Source organism: Papio anubis, chromosome 19, assembly GCF_008728515.1.
Source record: "Papio anubis isolate 15944 chromosome 19, Panubis1.0, whole genome shotgun sequence".
Taxonomy (NCBI): Eukaryota; Metazoa; Chordata; class Mammalia; order Primates; family Cercopithecidae; genus Papio; species Papio anubis.
The window spans coordinates 16,349,805-16,370,300 of record NC_044994.1 but is presented as its reverse complement, the minus strand read 5'-3'; the positions used below and the strand labels follow the sequence as shown (position 1 = coordinate 16,370,300).

General features: G+C 42.6%; 1 protein-coding gene and 1 pseudogene across 11 annotated transcripts in view; both read left to right on the top strand.

Moving 5' to 3' along the window:
• Window positions 1–20,496, top strand: part of OSBPL1A (oxysterol binding protein like 1A) — a 247,289-nt gene that overhangs the window by 223,153 nt on the left and 3,640 nt on the right. For 10 of the 11 annotated variants that reach the window (XM_017951628.3, XM_017951626.3, XM_017951629.3 and 7 more), the window contains 8 exons: window positions 4,842–4,976; window positions 5,969–6,066; window positions 7,414–7,596; window positions 13,192–13,299; window positions 14,186–14,275; window positions 15,342–15,468; window positions 18,446–18,562; window positions 19,187–19,310. In XM_017951628.3, the coding sequence (XP_017807117.1) occupies window positions 4,842–4,976; window positions 5,969–6,066; window positions 7,414–7,596; window positions 13,192–13,299; window positions 14,186–14,275; window positions 15,342–15,468; window positions 18,446–18,562; window positions 19,187–19,310 (982 nt within the window). Of the gene's footprint in view, window positions 1–4,841; window positions 4,977–5,968; window positions 6,067–7,413; window positions 7,597–13,191; window positions 13,300–14,185; window positions 14,276–15,341; window positions 15,485–18,445; window positions 18,563–19,186; window positions 19,311–20,496 lie in introns of all 11 variants that reach the window. The other variant, XR_004180037.1, reaches the window with a different exon arrangement.
• Window positions 15,171–15,289, top strand: LOC116271562 (annotated as a pseudogene).

Genomic DNA, 20,496 nt, shown 5'->3' with positions numbered 1-20,496 from the left:
CAGGGTCTTACTCTGTCACCCAGCCTGGAATGCAGCAGCACGAACATGATTCACTGTAGCCTTGACTTCCTGAGCTCAGGCAAGCCTTCTGCCTCGGCCTCCTGAGTAGCTGGGACTACAGATGCACGCCCCCACGCTTGGCTAGTTTTCTGATTTTTTTGTAGGGATGGGATCTCACTTTGCTGCCCAGGCTGGTCTCGAATTCCTGGGCTCGTGATCCCTGTGCCTTGGTCCCCAAACTGGTGAGACTGCATGTGTGAGCCACCATGCTTGGCCTCATTTTATTTTTTAAAAGACTTTTATTTTATAAAGTAGTTTTCAGTTTACAGCAAAATTGAGAGGAAGGTGCGGAGAGTTCCCACACACTCCCCGGCCCCACACGTGCATGGGCTCCCCGTAGTCAGCATCCCTCACCAGGGCGGCCCATTTGTTAGAACTGGTGAACCTGGCCAGGTGCGGTGGCTCATGCCTGTAATCCCAGCACTTTGGGAGGCTGAGGTGGGCAGATCACAAGGTCAGGAGTTCGAGACCAGCCTGGCCAACATGGTGAAACCCCATCTCTACTAAAGATACAAAAAATTAGCCAGGCGTGGTGGCACGTGCCTGTAGTCCCAGCTCTTTGGGAGGCTGAGGCAGGAGAATTACTTGAACCCAGGAGGTGAAGGTTGCAGTGAGCCGACAATGCACCATTACACTCCAGCCTGGGCGACAGGGCAAGACTCCGTCTCAACAACAACAGCAAAAAGAATCAGTGAACCTGCGATACTTCATCACCCCAGGTTCGCAGTTTATACTAGGGCTCACTCTTGGTGTTCTGTGCTCATGTAATGACGTGTATCCAACATGGTAGCACCATACAGAGTGTTTTCACTGCCTTAAAAACCCCCTTTGCTCTGCCTGTTCATCCCTCCCCCTTACTCTGGGCAACCACTGACCCTTTTACTGTCTCCATGGTTTTGTCTTAACCAGAATGTCATACAATTGGAATCATACTGGCTTTTTTTCCCTTAGTAATAGGCATCTGTGTTTGCTCCATGTCTTTCCATGACTTGATAGCTCATTTCTTTTAAGCGCTGAATAATATTTCAAACGTTACCAATTTTTTACTCAGCATTTAGCTGTGTTAACCACATGCATTATTAAGCAAGACCTTTGTCTTCAAAGAGCTCTCCATTGAAGGAGGCGGGAAGTTCTGTATGTGACAAATGCCTGAAAAGGGAAAGCTCACGGGGCAGTGAGAATGCAGGCTGCATCGGGGGCGGGGCACACCTGCAGTGTTCCCCTCTCTCTGTGAGGTGATGGGGGGGCATAGATGGGGTATAAGATAGTGTCCCTTTCCCAAGGAATTGTATTACTATACACGTAGCAAGATAAGCTGGTTATCACCCATACCATAACAGTAGGTAATAGAATCTAATCTCTGATCAAATGCTCAGTTGTGAGCAGTACATTTTGGTACTCTAGCAATTGGAAGGAGAAGGAAATCAGTGAGTGCTACAATACTTGAGGAGGAAAGACTTGAACTGGGCCTTGAAATCTGGGTAGGACATAGAGGAATAAAGGGAAGACAGAGCAGGGCATTCCAGGTTAAGTGGTGGTTGTAATGAGGCTTTTGCTGCAGTACCTGACACATAGTAGGTGCTCAGTTAAATATGTGTTTAATGAAAGCATAAACATGCCAGAAGGAACAAAGTGGGAGTAATACACCTCTTTTAGCATCAGAGATGTTGACTGTCATGCACCATGGGTGGGAGTATAAATTGGTTAAGCTGTTTTGGAAAGCATTCAGCTTGGTAGTGTCTGTAAAAAAATAAATAAAATAAATTAAAATGAGCATGCTTTTGACCCAGAAAGTCCACTTTAGAGAAATCTACTTAAAATCCCTATTTGCCTGTATTCTTAAAGATATATGATTAAATAGTTCACAGTGTGTCCATATATGGATGTTGTTTTAAATTTAACAAACACATCTAGCATTATTAATGTGCCCAGAACTATGCTTTATGATAGATACTATTATATTAGCGCTTAGTACTTATTGATGAGGAAACTGGCACAGGGTTTAACTTGGTCAAAGCCACACGGCTAGTAAATGGTGAACCCAGCAGTGGAACTCAATCTGGTTCGGTGGTCTTAGCATTACACTATCCTGTGATTAGAAAGAACTTGACTCAATGTATGTACCTTACATGTGTATAACACCCTGCTAAAAGATCCCCAAAACACAGTGAAAGTGTAATGAGTCAATACCTAGAGCTGACATCATGCATTAAAACAAACAAATTTTGGCTGGGCACAGTGTCTCACGCCTGTAATCCCAGCACTTTGGGAGGCTGAGGTGGGTGATCACCTGAGGTCAGGAGTTGGAGACCAGCCTGGCCAACATGGTGAAACTCCGTCTTTACTAAAAATACAAAAAAATTAGCCAGGCATGGTGCTGCACGCCTGTAGTTCCAGCTGCTCGGGAGGCTGAGGCATGACAATCGTTTGAACCTGGGAAGTGGAGGTTGTAGTGAGCCGAGATCGCACCTTTGCACTCCAGCCTGGGTGACAAGAGCAAAACTCTGCCTCCAAAAAAAAAAAAATTCTCAGTGTGAATATAAATCAGGAGTATGTATGCATATGTGTGTGAATACATAGGTCTTTATCCCAAAGTGTTGCTGTTGTTTTGTGTCTGGGGAGAGGAGTGGGAAAGGGAAGTAAAGAGACATTTTCATGTTTTTATTTCAATATTATATTTTATACTAAGATAGTTATGTATTTCCCAATTAGTTTTTTTAATAGAAAAAAACAATAATGATAGTTTTTGTTGAAAAATAGAAGGCCAGGTGCTATGGCTCACACCTGTAATTGCAGCCCTTTGGGAGGCTGAAGTGGGAGGATTGGATCCCTTGAGGTCAGGAGTTCAAGACCAGCCTGACCTGGTGAAACCCTGTCTCTACTAAAAAAGTACAAAAATTATCTGGGTCTGGTGGTGCACATCTGTAATCCCAGCTACTCCAGAGGCTGAGGCAGGAGAATTGTGTGAACCTGGGAGGCAGAGGTTACGGTGAGCCAAGATTGTGCCACTGCACTCCAGCCTGGGTGACGGAGTAAGACTCCATCTCAAAAAACAAAAAAAGAAAGAAAGAAAAATAAAAATAGAAGAAAGCAAGCCTGGGGCATTTCAATAAAGACAAGCCTTGGCAGTCCCAGTTTTTTTTACTTGTCCCCAGTAGTGAATGTCTGGGTTTAATGAGCTCTTAGAGTATATGTAGTTGAGCCTTCCTTTATTTCTCTATATACATTCCTGTTTTCCCTCATCTCCCCAATGATGCAGCAATAAAATTACCATTTCTTTTAATTAAGCTGAGCTGTTAGATGTCTGTGTGTTTTCTGCAGTATTTTATGATAATGAATGAGCTTCTTTTCTTTTTTTTTTTTTTTGAGACGGAGTCTCGCTCTGCCGCCCAGGCTGGAGTGCAGTGGCCAGATCTCAGCTCACTGCAAGCTCCGCCTCCCGGGTTTACGCCATTCTCCTGCCTCAGCCTCTCAAGTAGCTGGGACTACAGAGCTTATTTTCTTTGAATGCGCTCCAGTTTCAGTTCTGTGAAGGTTGCATTATTTTTAATTGACAATCTCAGTGGGAACATGGATATTTAGGGGGAAAAGTCAGGTAAGTCAGGTGGCATTCAGCCTGACTGCACCTCAGCACTGTTCACCTGCCCACATGACCAGCCAGCAGCCCTCATGAAAGACCTGATTCCCAAGGGAATGGTTGATAGCAGATTGGGAAGATCATCAGAATATTCCAGTAAATACCAAGATAGGTGTGTTACTTAATGAATTTTGTAAAGGCCTCACCAGAATATTGCTTGCTGGTGGCACATGGTAAACAGAATTGAACAGTTGCAGTTGAGGTCGGAAGCTTCCTAACTGTTAAATGATTTTTGAGAGTTGATTGTGATAGCAGCATTCTGGCAGACAGAATTTAAAATCTATTCTGTAAAATATGCCGTAGCCTGCTAGTACCCTAGCCCATAATTTATACTAGATTGGTGTGCTCAGATAAGCTCGGTGTTGTCGCATCATTTCATTTCATTGTCGTTTCAAAAGCTGTGAAATTTGTTTTGGAAAATTACTCACAAAAATGGTATGAGTGGTTAATCCTTAGCCCATTGTTACAACATAAATGTAAACATATTGAAATTTTCACACATGTATTTGAACAGACAGTGATTCATGACTTGAACAGCCCCAGACCTGAAGCTGTTCCACACTCCACTGAGAAGGCAGGAAGGGGAGCTTTTAGAAGGTGTTCTTTGAGGGAGCCAAAAAGTATATTCATATTGGTGAAAGCGTAACGTCCCTAGATAGAGGTTAGTTTGGCGGTTCTGATTGGTGAGGCTTAAGTCGACAGGGGAGGGGTTTTCAACGGTTTGCTTATGAAGGAACTCAAGGCATTGGAGCCATCTCCAGGAATTAATGGCCCTGCAGTTAATTATTTTACCACCACTACGAAGAGTTTTGTTTGTCTCCATTGCCGTTGTCTCCCATTTCCTAATTCTGATGCAAGGCAGACTAAGAGTCATCGCTCATGCTCCCCAGCAGACAGTGAGCTCCCTGGAGCCACGGAGAATGTTTGGGCAGTCTTTGTATTTCCTCCTTCAAGACCTAGAAGGATATACTCCACGGTATTAGGTGCTCTGGGAAGATTTTGTGAAATTGAACCAATATTGAAGAAATTTCACGGGTTGCTAGTTTCTGTTCTGTCCTTTCCAGGAGGATGTTATGTAAAGATAACAATAGTTTTGTTTGTTATGTATATGGGATGTAACACTTTCAATTTTCTGGTTCAATAGGAACTATCCAAGATCACGATGCCAGTTATATTTAATGAGCCTCTGAGCTTCCTACAGCGCCTAACTGAATACATGGAGCATACTTACCTCATCCACAAGGCCAGTTCACTGTCTGATCCTGTGGAAAGGATGCAGGTAGGAGCCAAGGGAGGAAAAGGTCTCACTCTGAGAGACCTCGTTACCAACCCAGCCCCGAACACACACACACACACATTCACACAATTAATGTTAAATTCCGTGTGAGGTTGGGCAATTTTATCAAAGCTCAGTCCGCACGTCTGGAGTGTCCTCTGGTCAGGGCGACACCATCGTGCAAAGACCGATGAGTATTGCAGGAGAAGCGGGAGGTGGCCCGTAAGCAAACCTGGATATTAGGGGGCTTTTGCTAAATATTTAGTTGAGAAAGTAGCATTGTGTTAGGGGAAGAATTCAACCTTTCTTCTTTCAGACTTTCTCAGGGTATTTCCAAGAAGTTGTTAACACACACACACATATAAAGTAGAAAAATATGTTTGTGCTTACTTGGGTATATAAATATATATACATTGCTATATGTTAAAAGACAGGAAGGAATTGCACTTTTTAATTTTTTAGATGGAAGATTTTATATGTTGTACATGGGTGGACTAGTTAGAGGCAGAGTATAGTGGACACATTGTTCTCCTTCAGCAAAACAATAGCATTCTAAACTGAGTCTTTCTGTCCTTGCATTTATATAAATCAGCATTTTCCAACCTCAGTGGACTTAACACCAATTAAGTTGTGGAGTTTTATATCTCTTTCCCCAATCCTGGAGTGTGATACTTTTAAAAAATTTTAAATGAATTAAAGGTAACTTTGGACTTGAGGGTTTTTTGAAAGTCCTTAAGAGAATCTGTAGCACTGTTAGAGTGTGATGAAAACCATGGTTGGGAATAACCAGTCATTATAGGAAGTGACTGAAAGTTATTTTCATTCTGAATATCCAGGTTTCCGTGTCCCATTGCTAGAGCCATATTAAAACTCCAAAGTACTTAAACTCCTCAAAATAATTCTGTAAATTACTGTCTTCGGCAAAATTTCAGTTCCTAAAAGAATGTGGTGCGAGCTCGGCTGTTTTTGACTTGTTCTCATGCTCTGTCCCACAGTGTGTAGCTGCGTTTGCTGTATCTGCCGTTGCTTCTCAGTGGGAGCGGACTGGAAAGCCTTTCAACCCACTGCTGGGAGAGACTTATGAATTAGTGCGGTGAGGCTTTTCACTTGCATGCTTTATGTAGCCTTGCAGATGAAGAGGAGAAATACATATGTATTGGTCATCACCAATAACAATTACATAGGACTGGAGCAAGTTAACGATTTTGATGTCTGTTTCTAGGATAGCTATTATTTTAGAGACTGTCAAAAATATTGAAACATACATAAAAGCTACCATTAAAAAAATAACTGCAAGGATTTTTGTATTCCTGATCACATGGGATTAATCACCCTCCTTTTCTGCTTATGTAGATCATAAGACATGATCGAGTTTTTAAAAATAATCATTTAAGATATATTAGCTGGGTATGGGGACACAGGCCTATAGTCCCAGCTACTTGAGAGGCTGAGGCAGCAGGATCTCTTGAGCCCAGGAGCTCTGGGCTGTAGTGCTCTGTGCTGGTCAGGTGTCCGCACTAAGTTTAACATGAATATGGTGACCTCCCAGGAGAGGAAGGTCAGAAATGGAGCAGCTCAAAACCCCCGTGCTGGTCAGTGGTGGGGTTGCACCTGTTATTAGCCACCGCACTCCAGCCTGGGCAACAGTGAGGCCCTCTTATAAAAATATCTCTTTATTAAAAAATATAAATAAAAGATACTAGCATAAGTATCTATTGTTTGCATAAAGCCAATGACTGCATCTGTAAGTGCAGTTCTGTTTGCTTGAGCTAGCCTGTGTGTTGTTTATACATGATTAAGGGACTTTATTTGGCTTTAGTTTTTCTATGTGTTCCTCTTCTTCTCTGCACAAGTTTTGATCTCATTGATTCCCTAGATGTTTGAAAGTGGACACAAAGTCATTCAAATTCGTCAGGGTGTTCTTTATTTTAGTTTGTTCAAGTAGCTAGCGTTACAACATTGGATTTGGTGGTGTGGGTTGCATTTATATAATTTGCATTTGTATAATTTCTCATAGAAATTAGTTGTTTCATTGCAAGGAGAATAAAGAATTGTTGGTTGGGCATAGTGGCTCACGCCTGTTATCCCAGCACTTTGGGAGGCTGAGGCGGGCAGATCACGAGGTCAGGAGTTCGAGACCAGCCTGACCAACATGATGAAACCCCATCTCTACTAAAAATACAAAAATTAGCCAGGGGTAGTGGTGCCTGTATTCCCAGTTACTCAGGAGGCTGAGGCAGGAGAATTGCTTGAACCCGGAAGGCAGGGGTTGCAGTGAGTCGAGATCATGCCGCTGCACTCCAGCCTGAGCGACAGAGCGAGATTCTGTCTCAACAGCAACAAAAAAAGAATTGTTTACTTTGAAAGGGCAATTATGTACATGTTTAATGATAGAGTTAATTATAATGTTGCTTTTTTTTTTTTTTTTTTTAATCTTAAGAGATGACCTTGGATTTAGACTCATCTCCGAACAGGTCAGCCATCACCCACCAATCAGTGCATTTCATGCTGAAGGATTAAACAATGACTTCATCTTTCATGGCTCAATCTATCCCAAACTGAAATTCTGGGGGAAGAGTGTAGAAGCAGAACCCAAAGGAACCATCACCTTGGAGCTCCTTGAGTGAGTTCTAATCAAGCCATTAAACTCTTTTCATGTATACCTACCTGTAAGTGTAGACGTGCACACTCAGCTGACCTTATTGTTCAAAAGCTGGAGAAAAAGAAACAGCTTTCATATAATGCAAACTGTCTACCTCTGTGTAAAAGAATTTGAGAAACATGGCAGTAGCCATTGCTAATTAATCTGGATATGTGTAAGTAGTTTAACCTGATGTTTGACTCTGGTGTTTGGATCTATTTTAAGATGGATGAAGTTAATTGCTTCATGACATTTCTTATGAAACATGCTTTTTTATATCCTTGTGCCAATGTTTTGTTTACAGATCTTTCAAAATGAATTCACTTTGAGAAATAATGAAATGACAATTGTGTGGCACATGTTAGGCGTTAGATAAATTGGGAGTGCTCTTCTTTTGCAAGATTAGCTTTAAATCCACAATTAATTCCAGTTAGGATAGAATAAGCATACGATCCCCTATCTCTTTAACACTGATTACAACTAGAAACCCCAGACAGAAGACAAAGCAACAACCTGAAGACTCTGAAAAGTAGATAGTAGCAGGCAGACCGGGGAGAGAAATCAAAACCTGAAGACCAGTATGGCAGTGAGTTTACTGTTTTTATATATTTCTCCCATTTCTGGCTTAGAATCAGAGCAGCAAATTGCAGAACTGGGAACTGGAGGCAGACCGAAAATGTTTTAAGAGTAACTCTGTCTTTCTAATTAAAGGACATAGAAAGATACCCTTGCAGGAAGTAGAGAATAGGGAAAATCCTGTTTCAATTTTGTCTCACAGCCTTGCCCCAAAGCAAGCCCTAGGGTCTGTAGCTACACTCCTGCTGCAATGGTGGCTGTGGCAATCACACACGTACCTCAAACTCAGAGTCCTTCTCTTTGGCCAGAGGGACTGAGTAAAGGAACCCCTGGGGTCCAAAGAGTGTGAGAGAATCCCTGTTACTTGTTTTTCTTTCTTTTCTTTTACCCCTTTACCCCAGAGGAAGACCTAGTTGTGGGAAATACAAGACAGAGCAGAGAGGCTCAAACCCCAGCTTGCCAGCCCGAGGGGAGAGAAAGCGCCCCCTGGTGTCTAAGAGTGTTAGGGACACCACAAAGAGGAGGGAGCTCAAGAAAGGGGGTCCCCTAAAGCTGTGTTATGAGTTCCTCAGCTCCTCCCTACACGCATGCACTGAAATGACCCAGAAGGCTCCACAAGGGCCTCAGGATCGGAAATACTGTGTGGCCTGAGATCCAGGTCCCTGGATGGCTATTGAGGGGTAGATCTGAGCAGCACTACAGAGGCTTTGAAAATTAAACTGACACTGGAATCAAAGCCCACAGGAGGAGAGTCAGGACTTCTGACCTGAAGCTCTGTTAATTGCCTACTAAAACAAAATTTTTATCAGTATTCTCCAGAAGAGGTTAAAAGGACAGAGTCTTACAATATTTAGGTGTCCAGAATACAATCCAAAATCATTCAGCATAGCAAGAAACAGGAAAATCTCAACAAACTAAAATAGAAAAGGCAGTCAACAGACTCCAGTCCAAAGTTGACCCAGATACTGTCATTCGTATCCGAGATGTAAAGTAGCTCCACCAGAGAAAGGTGGACGCTCTCAAATGAGTAGAAAGACATTTTAGAAAAAAAAAAAAAAAAAAAAAAAAAGTATTTTTGGAAATTTTAGTACTAAAACTATAGTGATAGAATAGTAATAATAACTGGGATAGGCTCAATGGCAGAATGCAGATGTTGAAATATGTACAGGATGTGTATGTTGAAAACTACAAGATACTGTTGAAAGTGATCAAGGATTATCTGAGTAATGCAGAGACACACTGTGTCTGGATTTGTTTGGAAGCCTCAATTATAGTTAAGATGTCGGTTCACCCCTCACTGAACACAATCCAAATCAAAATCCCAAGATGATTTTTAACAGATACAGAGAAGTTGATTCTAAGTTTGTATGGAAAGACAAATGACAGAGAACAGCCAAAATACTTTTGAAAAGGAAGAGCAGAATTGATGGACTCCCACTACCCAATTTTAAGACTTAACTCTAAAGCTGTTGTAATCAAGACAGTGTGGTGGTGGCCAAAGTAGAGACTGCATAGATTAATGCGACAGGGAAGAGAATCCAGAAATTGACCCGCAGAAATGTGGTCAGTTGATTTTTGACAAAGGTGCAAAGGCAGTACTGCTAAGAAGAATAGTCCTTTCCACGGACAACTGTCTGTGCTATGGAGGCAGTTGGACATCTATATGTTAAAAAATGAACCTCAAACTAGACCTCACACCTTTTACAAAAATCAGCTCAAAATAGATCATAGGCTAAAATAAAATGCAAAACTAAGGGTTTTGGAAGAAAACGTAGGAGAAAATCTTACAACTTTGGATTATGCAAAGAACTCTTATGGATATGATGCCAAAATTACAACCCATGGAAGACAGAAAGTGATAAATTTGATTTTATTAAATTAAAAACCTTATATTGAAAGATACTGTTCAGAGAATGAAAAGATAAGCTATAGAATAGTAAAAATTATTTGCAAATCATATAGCCAACAAAGGACTTGTAGCTGCAATATATAAAGAATTCTTAAAACTCAACAATAAGAAATGATAAGGTCAGGCGCAGTGACGCATGCCTGTAATCCCAGCACTTTGGGAGGCTGAAGTGGGAGGATCACTTGAGCCCAGGAGTTTGAGACCAGCCTGGCCAACATAGTGAGTCCTCGTCTCTACTAAAACATTTTAAAAATAGCCAGGTTTGGTGACATGAGCCTATTGTCCCAGTTACTTGAGAGGCTCAGGTGGGAGGATCTCTCAAGCCCAGGAGTTCGAGGCTGCAGTGAGCCATGATTACACCACTGTACTCCAGCCTGGGCAACAGAGTGAGACCCTGTCTCTGGAACAACAACAAAAAAAACAATAAAAAATTATTTTGCCCAATGGGGCGAAAAATGTGAATAGATACTTCACCTATATATATATATATATATATATATATATGTATCAAATAAGTGCATGAAAAGATGCTGTCAGCTGATTGCAGTGGCTCACACCTATAATTCCAGTTACTTAGGAGGCTGAGGCAGGAGGATTGCTTGAGGCCAGGAGTTCAAGACCAGCCTAGGCAACATAGTGAAACTCTATCTCTAAAAAAATAAAATAAATTTAGCCAGGCATGGGGACACAGGCCTGTAGTCATAGCTAAGCTAAGGCAGGAGGGTCGCTTGAGCCAAGGAGTTCGAGGCTGCAGTGAGCTATGTTCCACCACTGCACTCCACCCTAGATGGTAGAATAAGACCTCATCTCTAAAAATAAATAAATATAAATGTAAAAAGATGTTCAACAGCATCAGTTATTAGAGAACTACGAAGTTGAAACCACAATGAGATAGCCGTAACCTATTACAATGTCTAAAACCAAAATAATTGTAAACATTGACAATCCCAAGTGCTGACAAGGATGTGGAAGAGCTAGAAATCTCATACAGGTTGAGTGTCCCTTTATAAAAATATGCCGGAAGTGTTTTGGATTTTGAATATTTTCAGATTTTGGAATATTTGCATTATACCTACCAGTTTAGCATCTCAAATCCAAAATGCCAAAATCTGAAATGCTCCAGTGAGCATTTCCTTTGAGTGTCATGTCAGTGCTCAAAAAGTTTCCGATTCTGGAGCATTTCAGATTTCCAAGTTTCAAATTTGGAATGTTCAACCTGTGTATTGTTGGTGTTGGAATGTAAAATGGTCGAGCCACCCTGGAGAATGGTTTGGCAGTTTCTTATATAGTTAACCTTATGTTTATCACATGACTCAGCAATACCACTCCTAGGTATTTACCTTAGAGAAATGGAAACTCACTTTCTTCCCAAAAGCTGTATACAAATGTTTATAGTAGCATTATTCATCACCACCAAACACTGAAAACAGCCCACCTGCCCTTCAGTGGGTGAATGGTCACACAAAGGGTGGCACATCCATACGGCGGAATCCTACTCAGCGCAAAGATTGATACGTAGAACAACACAGATGAATTTCAGGTGCATGATACAAATTGAAGATGCTAATCTCAAAAGGTAATCTACATTTATATGATGTCTGGAAAAGGAAAAACGATTGCAATGGAGAACAGATCAGTTGTTGGGGATAAGGAATGGGTTGGAGATCCAGGGATTAGGAGTAGAGAAAGGTTTAACTACCAGGAGAAGCATGAGCGAAGTGTTTGTGGGTGGAGGAGTTGTTTAGGATTCTGATTGTGTTGGTGGTGGTTACACAGATCTGTACAAGCATAGACCTGATGAGCTTTACCTTATGTAAATTTAAAAACACATATCTAAGGACGAATATATGAAGGTGCAGCGGTGGCTCATGCCTGTAATCCCAGCAGTTTGGGAGGCCGAGGCAGGTGGATCACCTGAGGTCAGGAGTTCAAGACCAGCCTGGCCAAAATGGCGAAACCCCGTCTCTACTAAAAATACAGAAATTAGCCAGGCATAGTGGCAGGCGCCTGTAGTCCCAGCTGCTTAGGAGGCTAAGGCAGGAGAATCGCCTGAACCCAGGAGGTGAAGGTTGCAATGAGCCGAGATCACACCACTGTACTCCAGTCTGGGTGACAGAGCGAGACTCTGTCTCAAAAAATAAAAAGTAATAATAATAATAACAATAAAACTTTTTCTTTTTTTTTAACTTTTAGGTTTAGGGGTACATGTGTGGGTTTGTTCTGTTGGTAAACTATTGTCATAGGAGTTTGTTGTACAGATTATTTCATCACCCAGGTACTAAGCCTAGTACCCAATAGTTATTTTTTCTGATCCTCTCCCTCCTCCCAACCTCCATCCTGAGGTAGGCCCCTGTGTCTGTTCATCCCTTCTTTGTGTCCTTGAGTTCGCATCATTTAGCTCCCACTTATAAATGAGAATGTGTGGTATTTGGTTTTCTGTTCCTGTGTTAGTTTGCTAAGGATAATGGCCTCCAGCTCCTCCATATTCCCGGAAAAGACATGAACTTGTTCTTTTTTATGGCTGCATAGTATTCCATGGTGTCTGCGTGCCACATTTTCTTTATCCAGTCTATCACTGGTGGGCATTTAGGTTGATTCCAGGTCTTTGCTATTGTGAACAGTGCCGCAGTGAACATTCACGTGCGTGTATCTTTATGGCAGAATGATTTCTATTCCTCAGGGTATATAGGATTATAAAATGTCGGGAGTTTATTCACATAGATGAATTGGTGAGCTGGAGGGTACTTTCTCTAGAAAGCGCTAAATAGACTTTATTTTCTGTTTCTACTTCAGCTTTTTAAAATGTTTCATGACACTTTTGAATGCTTGAAATGATTATGTACATAGTTTATTTGGAGTTTGGTGGAAGTATAGAATTTTTCTTAAGCTGTTACTTCCTTTCAAGAAACAAGAATGGGCAAATGATCCCAATTTTATGGTGAGTTAACATCAATAGAATTTTTAAAGTCTTAGAACTTAGTTACCTCAAGCAGCCTGGTTTGTTATTCTGAGTAATGGCATTTGGAGCAAGTGTACTTTTTAAACAAAATATACTTCTCACTTATTTTTCTGGGTTTGGTTTTGTTTTTTAGACACAATGAGGCATATACATGGACAAATCCCACCTGCTGTGTGCATAATATCATTGTGGGTAAACTGTGGATCGAACAGTACGGCAATGTGGAAATCATAAACCACAAGTAAGGCACCTTGGGGTACTTCATTCCTTCAGTTTTCATCAAGCAGTTTTAGTGGACTTCAGGTTTCTTGGTTTTGTCTGTCTTTAAAGAAAAGCTCTAGAACAGGCTGATGAAAATTTAAGAATCAGGCAATATAGGTTGGGCGTGGTGGCTCACGCCTATAATCCTAACACTTTGGGAGGCCGAGGCAGGTGGATCACGAGGTCAGGAGTTCGAGACCAGCCTGGCCAAGATGGCGAAACCCTGTCTCTACTAAAAATATAAAAATTAGCCGGGTGTAGTAGTGGGCACCTGTAATCCCAGCTACTCACGAGGCTGAGGCAGGAGAATTGCTTGAACCCAGGAGGTGGAGGTTGCAGTGAGCCAAGATCATGCCACTGCACTCTAGCCTGGGCGACAGAGCAAGACTCCATCTCATAAAAAAAAAAAAAAAAGAAAAGAAAAGAAATCAGGCAATATAATTCTTGAATGACTGGAAGCCCATTTATTTAATAAAGAGGGTTCATTAAAGTCTCTGATTAGGGAAGACTGGGTGAACCCAGCTTTCCCAGCTTCTGTGAACCTTAATTCCAATCTCAGCTCGTTTTGCTTCCTTTGTCTATTGGGGGCCAAGGAGACGGGGCGTAGGAGTTACTAGAAAGAGCTGGGCTCCCATTCTACTTTGTGACCTTAGGCAAGTCACGTATTCTTTCTGCACCTCACATCCCTTTTCTTTGCGGTGGGAAGCTTACCAATCGAGGATTGATCATGATCACTTTAGTGTGGAGCCGGGCACACACAGAAAATCCGTAAACAGTAGCTGCTGCTAGAAAAGTTATCACAGTTATTTTTCTGTACTGCTGCTTTGGTAATAAATGATCATCTGAACTTAATATTTTCTTTATAGGACTGGGGACAAATGTGTGTTGAATTTTAAGCCATGTGGCCTTTTTGGTAAGGAATTACACAAAGTTGAAGGCTACATTCAAGATAAAAGGTAAAATTTCCATTGTAAATGTTGAATAGTATAGATTTTGTTCACTAGATAAAATGTCGGTATTAAAATACATTGTCAGCCGGGCGCGGTGGCTCACGCCTGTAATCCCAGCACTTTGGGAGGCTGAGGTGGGCAGATCACGAGGTCAGGTTCAAGACCAGCCTGGCCAACATAGTGAAACCCCATCTCTACTAAAAATACAAAAAAATTAGCCGGGCATGGTGGTGGGCACCTGTAATCCCAGCTACTTGGGAGGCTGAGGCAGAAGAATTGCTTGAACCTGGGAGGTGGAGGTTGCGGTGAGCCGAGATTGTGCCACCACACACACTCCAGCCCAGGTGACAGCAAGACTCCATCTAAAAAAAAGCAAACAAAAAACATTGCCATAACCTAGGAAACAAGCATTCTAATAAGTTGAAAAATCTTTCGTCTACAAGGAAGTGTGTTTCATTAAAGAACCTGATTTGGTTGCGCACAGTGGCTCATGCCTGTATTCCCAGCACTTTGGGAGGCTGAGTGGGGAGGATTGCTTCAGCCAGTTCGAGACCAGCCTGGATAACATAGTGAGATCCTGTCTCTACAAAAAACATTGTTTTAATTAGGCAGGCGTGGTGGCGCATGCCTGTGGACCCAGTTACTCTGGAGGCTGAGGTGGGAGGAACTCTTGAGCCCAGGAGGTTGAGGCTACAGTGAGCCATGATTCTAGCACTGTACTCCAGCCTGAGTGACAGAGTGAGACCCTGTCTCTGTCTCTGTCTCTCTCTCTCTTCCTCTCTCTCTCTCTCCCTCTCTCTCTCTCTCCCTCTCTCTCTCTCTCCCTCACACACACACATACACAAAATAGAAAATCTGATTCATACACACCTTTATAGTAATATTCAATTGCAGCGAAACAGTCTATGGCCATGCTACCCTGAACACGCCTGATCTCATCTGTTCTTGGAAGCTAAGCAGGGTCAGGCTTGTTTAGGACTTGGATGGGAGACCATCTGGGAATACCAGGTGCTGTCAGCTTTAAAAAAAACAAACACTGGTTTGTTAACTAAACATCAGTTTTTCTTGCCAGCAAGAAGAAGCTCTGTGCCCTCTATGGGAAGTGGACTGAATGTTTATACAGTGTTGACCCTGCCACGTTTGATGCTTACAAAAAAAATGATAAGAAAAATACAGAAGAGAAGAAGAACAGCAAACAGGTGAACATCCTGTCAGGTGGTATCAAAGGATAACTGGATTCTTCAATGTGTACTAATCCTTTTGGAGTTGGCCTGTTCTAGGGTCACAATTTGACTTTCTTCTTCCTTGTTGCTAATGCATATCACTTTCCTCTTTTTAATGATCAGACATTTGCTTTAACAAGTACTCAGCATAGGCTTGTATAGGATATGGACACGTATCCGTTTTTTAACTGTGGAGCAGTTGTATGTGGAACTTTGCTTTAATTCACATAGCTTTGGAATGTTGGAGTTCATCTTAACGAAAGAAATTTTCTTTTCCTCCTGTTGATGTGCATAGAAAGTTGAAATTGTTGAAGATTTAAAATTTCCTCCAAGATTCTCTCTGACATTTTCATGCTTATCATCAGTTTCGTTGCCTTGTTCCTTATCATGAAATTACTGAAGTTAAGACTGTCGTAGTGAAAGGAGTTATCGCTGGGCTGTTGTCCTCTTCTTACTAACCTTTCTTTGTGGGACAGTAAAATCCCAGTAGGGGAGGCACATGGCTTCCTGTCGCGTGGTCCCAAGCAGGCTCCAGTGGTTGGCAAACTCCTGCCCCTTCCCTCCAGGCATAACTGCTCGAGGACTGTACCTCTTTGGACAGGAAATACTTGTTTGAGGACGGATTCCTTTCCAGTAACCAAGATAATGGTTCCAAGCGCAAACTCTGGGTTAGAATCTTAGCCCCACCGCTGATGAGCAGTACAAGCCCAGATTTCTTATCTCTCTGCCTCAGTGCCTTCATTTGTAACACGGGCACCATAATAGCACCTACCTGTTAAATGAGTTAACAAACATAATGGGCTCAGAATAGTATCTGCTCATAGTAAAGACGGATAAAGTCATTTCTGCCAAAAGCACTTCCTCAGACTGGCATCTTGAGCGGTATCTGTGAGCTCGTTAGAAATGCAGGCGGCCCAGCTTCACCTCAGACCTACTGAAGACCAGTCTCTGGGGCTCTTTAACGTTTCTTATGCGTGTGAAAGTTCAGGAAGTCCTAAGATCCCTCAAAAGCAGAAGGTGTATTTATGAGTGACTTTCTTTTGAAACAGAGTTAGCCTTGCTCCCAAAGTGAAAAGAGATTTATTAAATGGCCGGAGCATTCTGCTTTCCTGTGGCTGGGGCTGTTTCTTTCTTTCTTGGTTTCCCGTCAGCTGTGTGTGCACAGTTCTGCTTCCCTCTTTGCGTCCGGTGTTCCTGCCCATGGGAACTGTGCACCGACTGTGCTCCACAGCCAGCAGGACACTGACAGGGCTGAGAAGGGCATGTCCGGGATTCTGGGACTCCTTAGCTGCAGCTCCTTGACAAAGACGATCTCCACAACACACTTGCCTTCCAACTCTCTTCAGAGTGGGGATGGCCAAGAATGTTGGTGAAATTCCAGAGGACATTGCTTATATTCCCTAAATTCCCGGTCAGTCTGTGAGAAAGTTTTTTTTTTTTTCCTCTTGGAGAGAGCAGGTATTCTCACACATCCACTGCTTTTCTGGTCTCTCTCGTTCCTGTGTTCCTGTCATCTGCCTACCATGGATTTCGTTCCTGAACACAGACACTGCGGGAAGTTTGTGTCATTAGCATTGTCACCTCTGTGCTATTTTGTAAACTGTATATTCACTGAATGTGTCTCAGGCAGGAGTTCTAGATTTGTTCACTGTGTGATGCTGGGACTAGGACTTACCCTTCCAAAGCCTTCATTCCATATGTCTAAAAAGCGGTCATGACCTCTCCTCGAGGGGTTGTTGCATAAAGACCACATACATAGAACAGTAGCATAGCTGCGGCCGCGGGCAGGGGAGCCCGAGGAAACGCTGGCTCCCTGTGTTTCATCTAATGAAAAGTTCTCTTTTCATCAGATGCATTCGGGATCCCTCCTGGTCTTGTGCCATTGACACATTTAGTTGACTTCCCCAAGAGTGTAACCTTTTGTTGTTCTCAGATTGTTCCTCTCTAGTGTGTGGGCTCCACAAAAGTCAGGTAGTGACGGTGCTTCTCTAACACCCCAGTGGCTGGGCCTCCAGAAGTTCCTTAGTAGATACTCAAATGATGCTTTGGGAGGCAGGAGGATTGCCTGAAGCCAGGAGTTCAAGACCAGCCCGGGAAGCATGATGAGACCCCCCATCTCTATAAAAACATTTTTAAAATATTTGCTGGGTGTGGTGGCACATACCTGTAGTCCCAGCTACTTGGGAGACAGGCAGGAAACTCACTTGAACCCAGGAGTTTTAGGTTACAGTGAGCTGTGATTGCACCACTGTACTTCAGCCTGGGCAACACAGCAAGACCCTACCTCAAAAATATTAAAAATAAATACTCAAATGAATTATTTTGTCTTTAAAAAGGAAACAGCCTTAAAAACATAAAACCCTATAGGAAAGAGTGATGATGATAATGACTTAAATGCGGGTAACACTAAGTGGCACAACACACAAAGCTTGTGAGACTCTTAGCACCCACTCGGGCATTCAGCAGGTATCCATTGGCTTCCCACACTGTTCAAAGTAAGGATATAAGAATTAGAAAGTCACAGCGTCCCTGCCCTCATGGAGTTTACATTCTAGTGGTGTGCAATAAACAATGGTTTACAATTTGCAAGTGTGTATATATTTTCCTAAGGACAGGGATATGTTCTAAGAAATCAATTAGGTGATTTCGTCATTGTGCGAACCTCATCCAGTGTACTTACACAAACTTAGATCGTGTATGTATTTTTATCTCTTTTTTTCATGTGGAAAGCCAAAAGTCCCAACACTGTTACTGAGTATCAGTCATTTCCCTTACTTGATCTGCAATGCCAGTATCAAATGCCATATAGCAGATTTCTGTACATGCTCCGCTATAACCTTAGGGGACTGCCATCATATTTACAGTCGGTTGTTGACTGAAGTATCAGGATGTGGTGCTTGACTGTATCTTAAAACTTTTTACTGAAATTTTGTTCATTGGTTGGTTTTTCTAGATGAGCACCTCTGAGGAGTCGGATGAAATGCCAATGCCGGATTCTGAAAGTGTATTCATTATCCCTGGGAGCGTTCTTCTATGGCGAATAGCCCCACGGCCTCCAAATTCTGCCCAGGTGAGACTGGGCTTGCTGGCTGTAGCCTCACTGTCTGTGTTCAGCACTGTGGCGCTCTTTCCTGGCACGTGCAGGGTCAGCCCAGGCAACATGGAGACAGGCAGGTTGGCATCCCGAGCCCCCACTGAGTCCCGGGTGCTCCCTTCTTGTCTGAGCTCAGTGCGTCGTAAGTGCATCATGCTGTCCATCCCTCTGGCATCCGGCTGGGAGGATGTATTGGGTTAGGGTTTCACTGGGGCTTAATAGCTACTTAGCGGTGAAACTTGCCCTGATTAAATATAAGCTGGTGCAGCCTAGTCAGTACCAGCCCTCCAGACCCAGCAAGAAATGATTTTAATGAAGATAAAAGAATGTTGGCTTTTGCTTAGAGTTCTATTTAAAGTTGATCATGATAGAGGATATTTATTCTGCAAAGCCTGCTTTGAGATTTTTTTGAGACAGATACCCACAGATGGTGCAGATTTGGGTGAAAACATTTAGATATGTGTGATCTGAGAAAGACTGACCATTGTTACCACGAAAGGGAGGGGGTCATTGTCAAGTCAACCCTCTTCTACTTTCAGGACGTTTCGTTTTGCGTTATGCCTTGGCATGTGTTAATTTCATCCTTTTGCTTCTTTTCAGATGTATAATTTTACTAGTTTTGCAATGGTTTTGAATGAAGTAGACAAAGACATGGAGAGTGTGATCCCCAAGACAGACTGCAGGTTACGGCCTGACATTAGAGCCATGGAAAATGGAGAGATAGGTAACTAGCCAGTGAAGACTCATTTCTCAGGGGATGATGCTTTGTTTTATTCCTGGTGATTGTTAGCATCATTGGGGTACTAGCACTTTTAGTCTCTCTTAGAGATTAAGTTTGAGTTAACATTCAAATTAAATTCAGTAACTTTTTTTGTTGTTGTTGTTGAGACAGAGTCTCGCTCTGTCGCCCAGGCTGGAGTGCTGTGGCTGGATCTCAGCTCACTGCAAGCTCCGCCTCCCGGGTTTATGCCATTCTCCTGCCTCAGCCTCCCAAGTAGCTGGGACTACAGGTGCCCGCCACCTCGCCTGGCTAGTTTTTTGTATTTTTTTAGTAAAGACGGGGTTTCACTGTGTTCGCCAGGCTGGTCTCGATCTCCTGACCTCGTGGTCCGCCCGTCTCGGCCTCCCAAAGTGCTGGGATTACAGGCTTGAGCCACCACGCCCGGCCTAAATTCAGTAACTTTTATTTTAAATTTGGAAATCTGGGCAGACCTTATTAGCTCTTATTATTGTGGTAATACTCCCCTGAGAATTTAATATACTGGAGATGGCCAGAGGCATTTTCTGACTAATTAAGTCACTGTCTGCTTCAGAATTTACATAGCACCTTGTCAGCCTCAGAGGAGAGTGTGGCCTCCCCTTGGTTAATTATAACTTAAATGTTTTTGTGTGTTGGTATAAGTAGGTGTATATACTTACGTAGTATGTGTGATATATTGATACAGGCATACAATATGTAATAATCACATCAGGGTAAATGGGGTATCAATTACAACATTTTTTTTTCTTTTTTTATACAGAGTCTCGCTCTGTCTCCCAGGCTGGAGTGCAGTGGCGCAATCTCAGCTCACTGCAGCCTCCATCTCCTGGGTTCAATCTATTCTTGTGCCTCAGCCTCCTGAGTAACTGGGATTACAGGCACGCGCCACCACACCCGGCTAGTTTTTGTATTTTTAGTAGAAATGGGGTTTCACCATGTTGGCCACGCTGGTCTCAGACCTCCTGACCTCAGGTGATAAACCGCCCACCTCAGACTCCCAAAGTGCTGGGATTACCGGCGTGAGCCACTGCATCCAGCCCATTTTTATCTTATAAATTTCTTCCAATCCAGTGATTCTCAAAAGGGGGGCATTTTCCCCCCCAAGAAGACATGTAGCAAAGTCTGAAGACTTTGGTTGTCACTTCTTAGG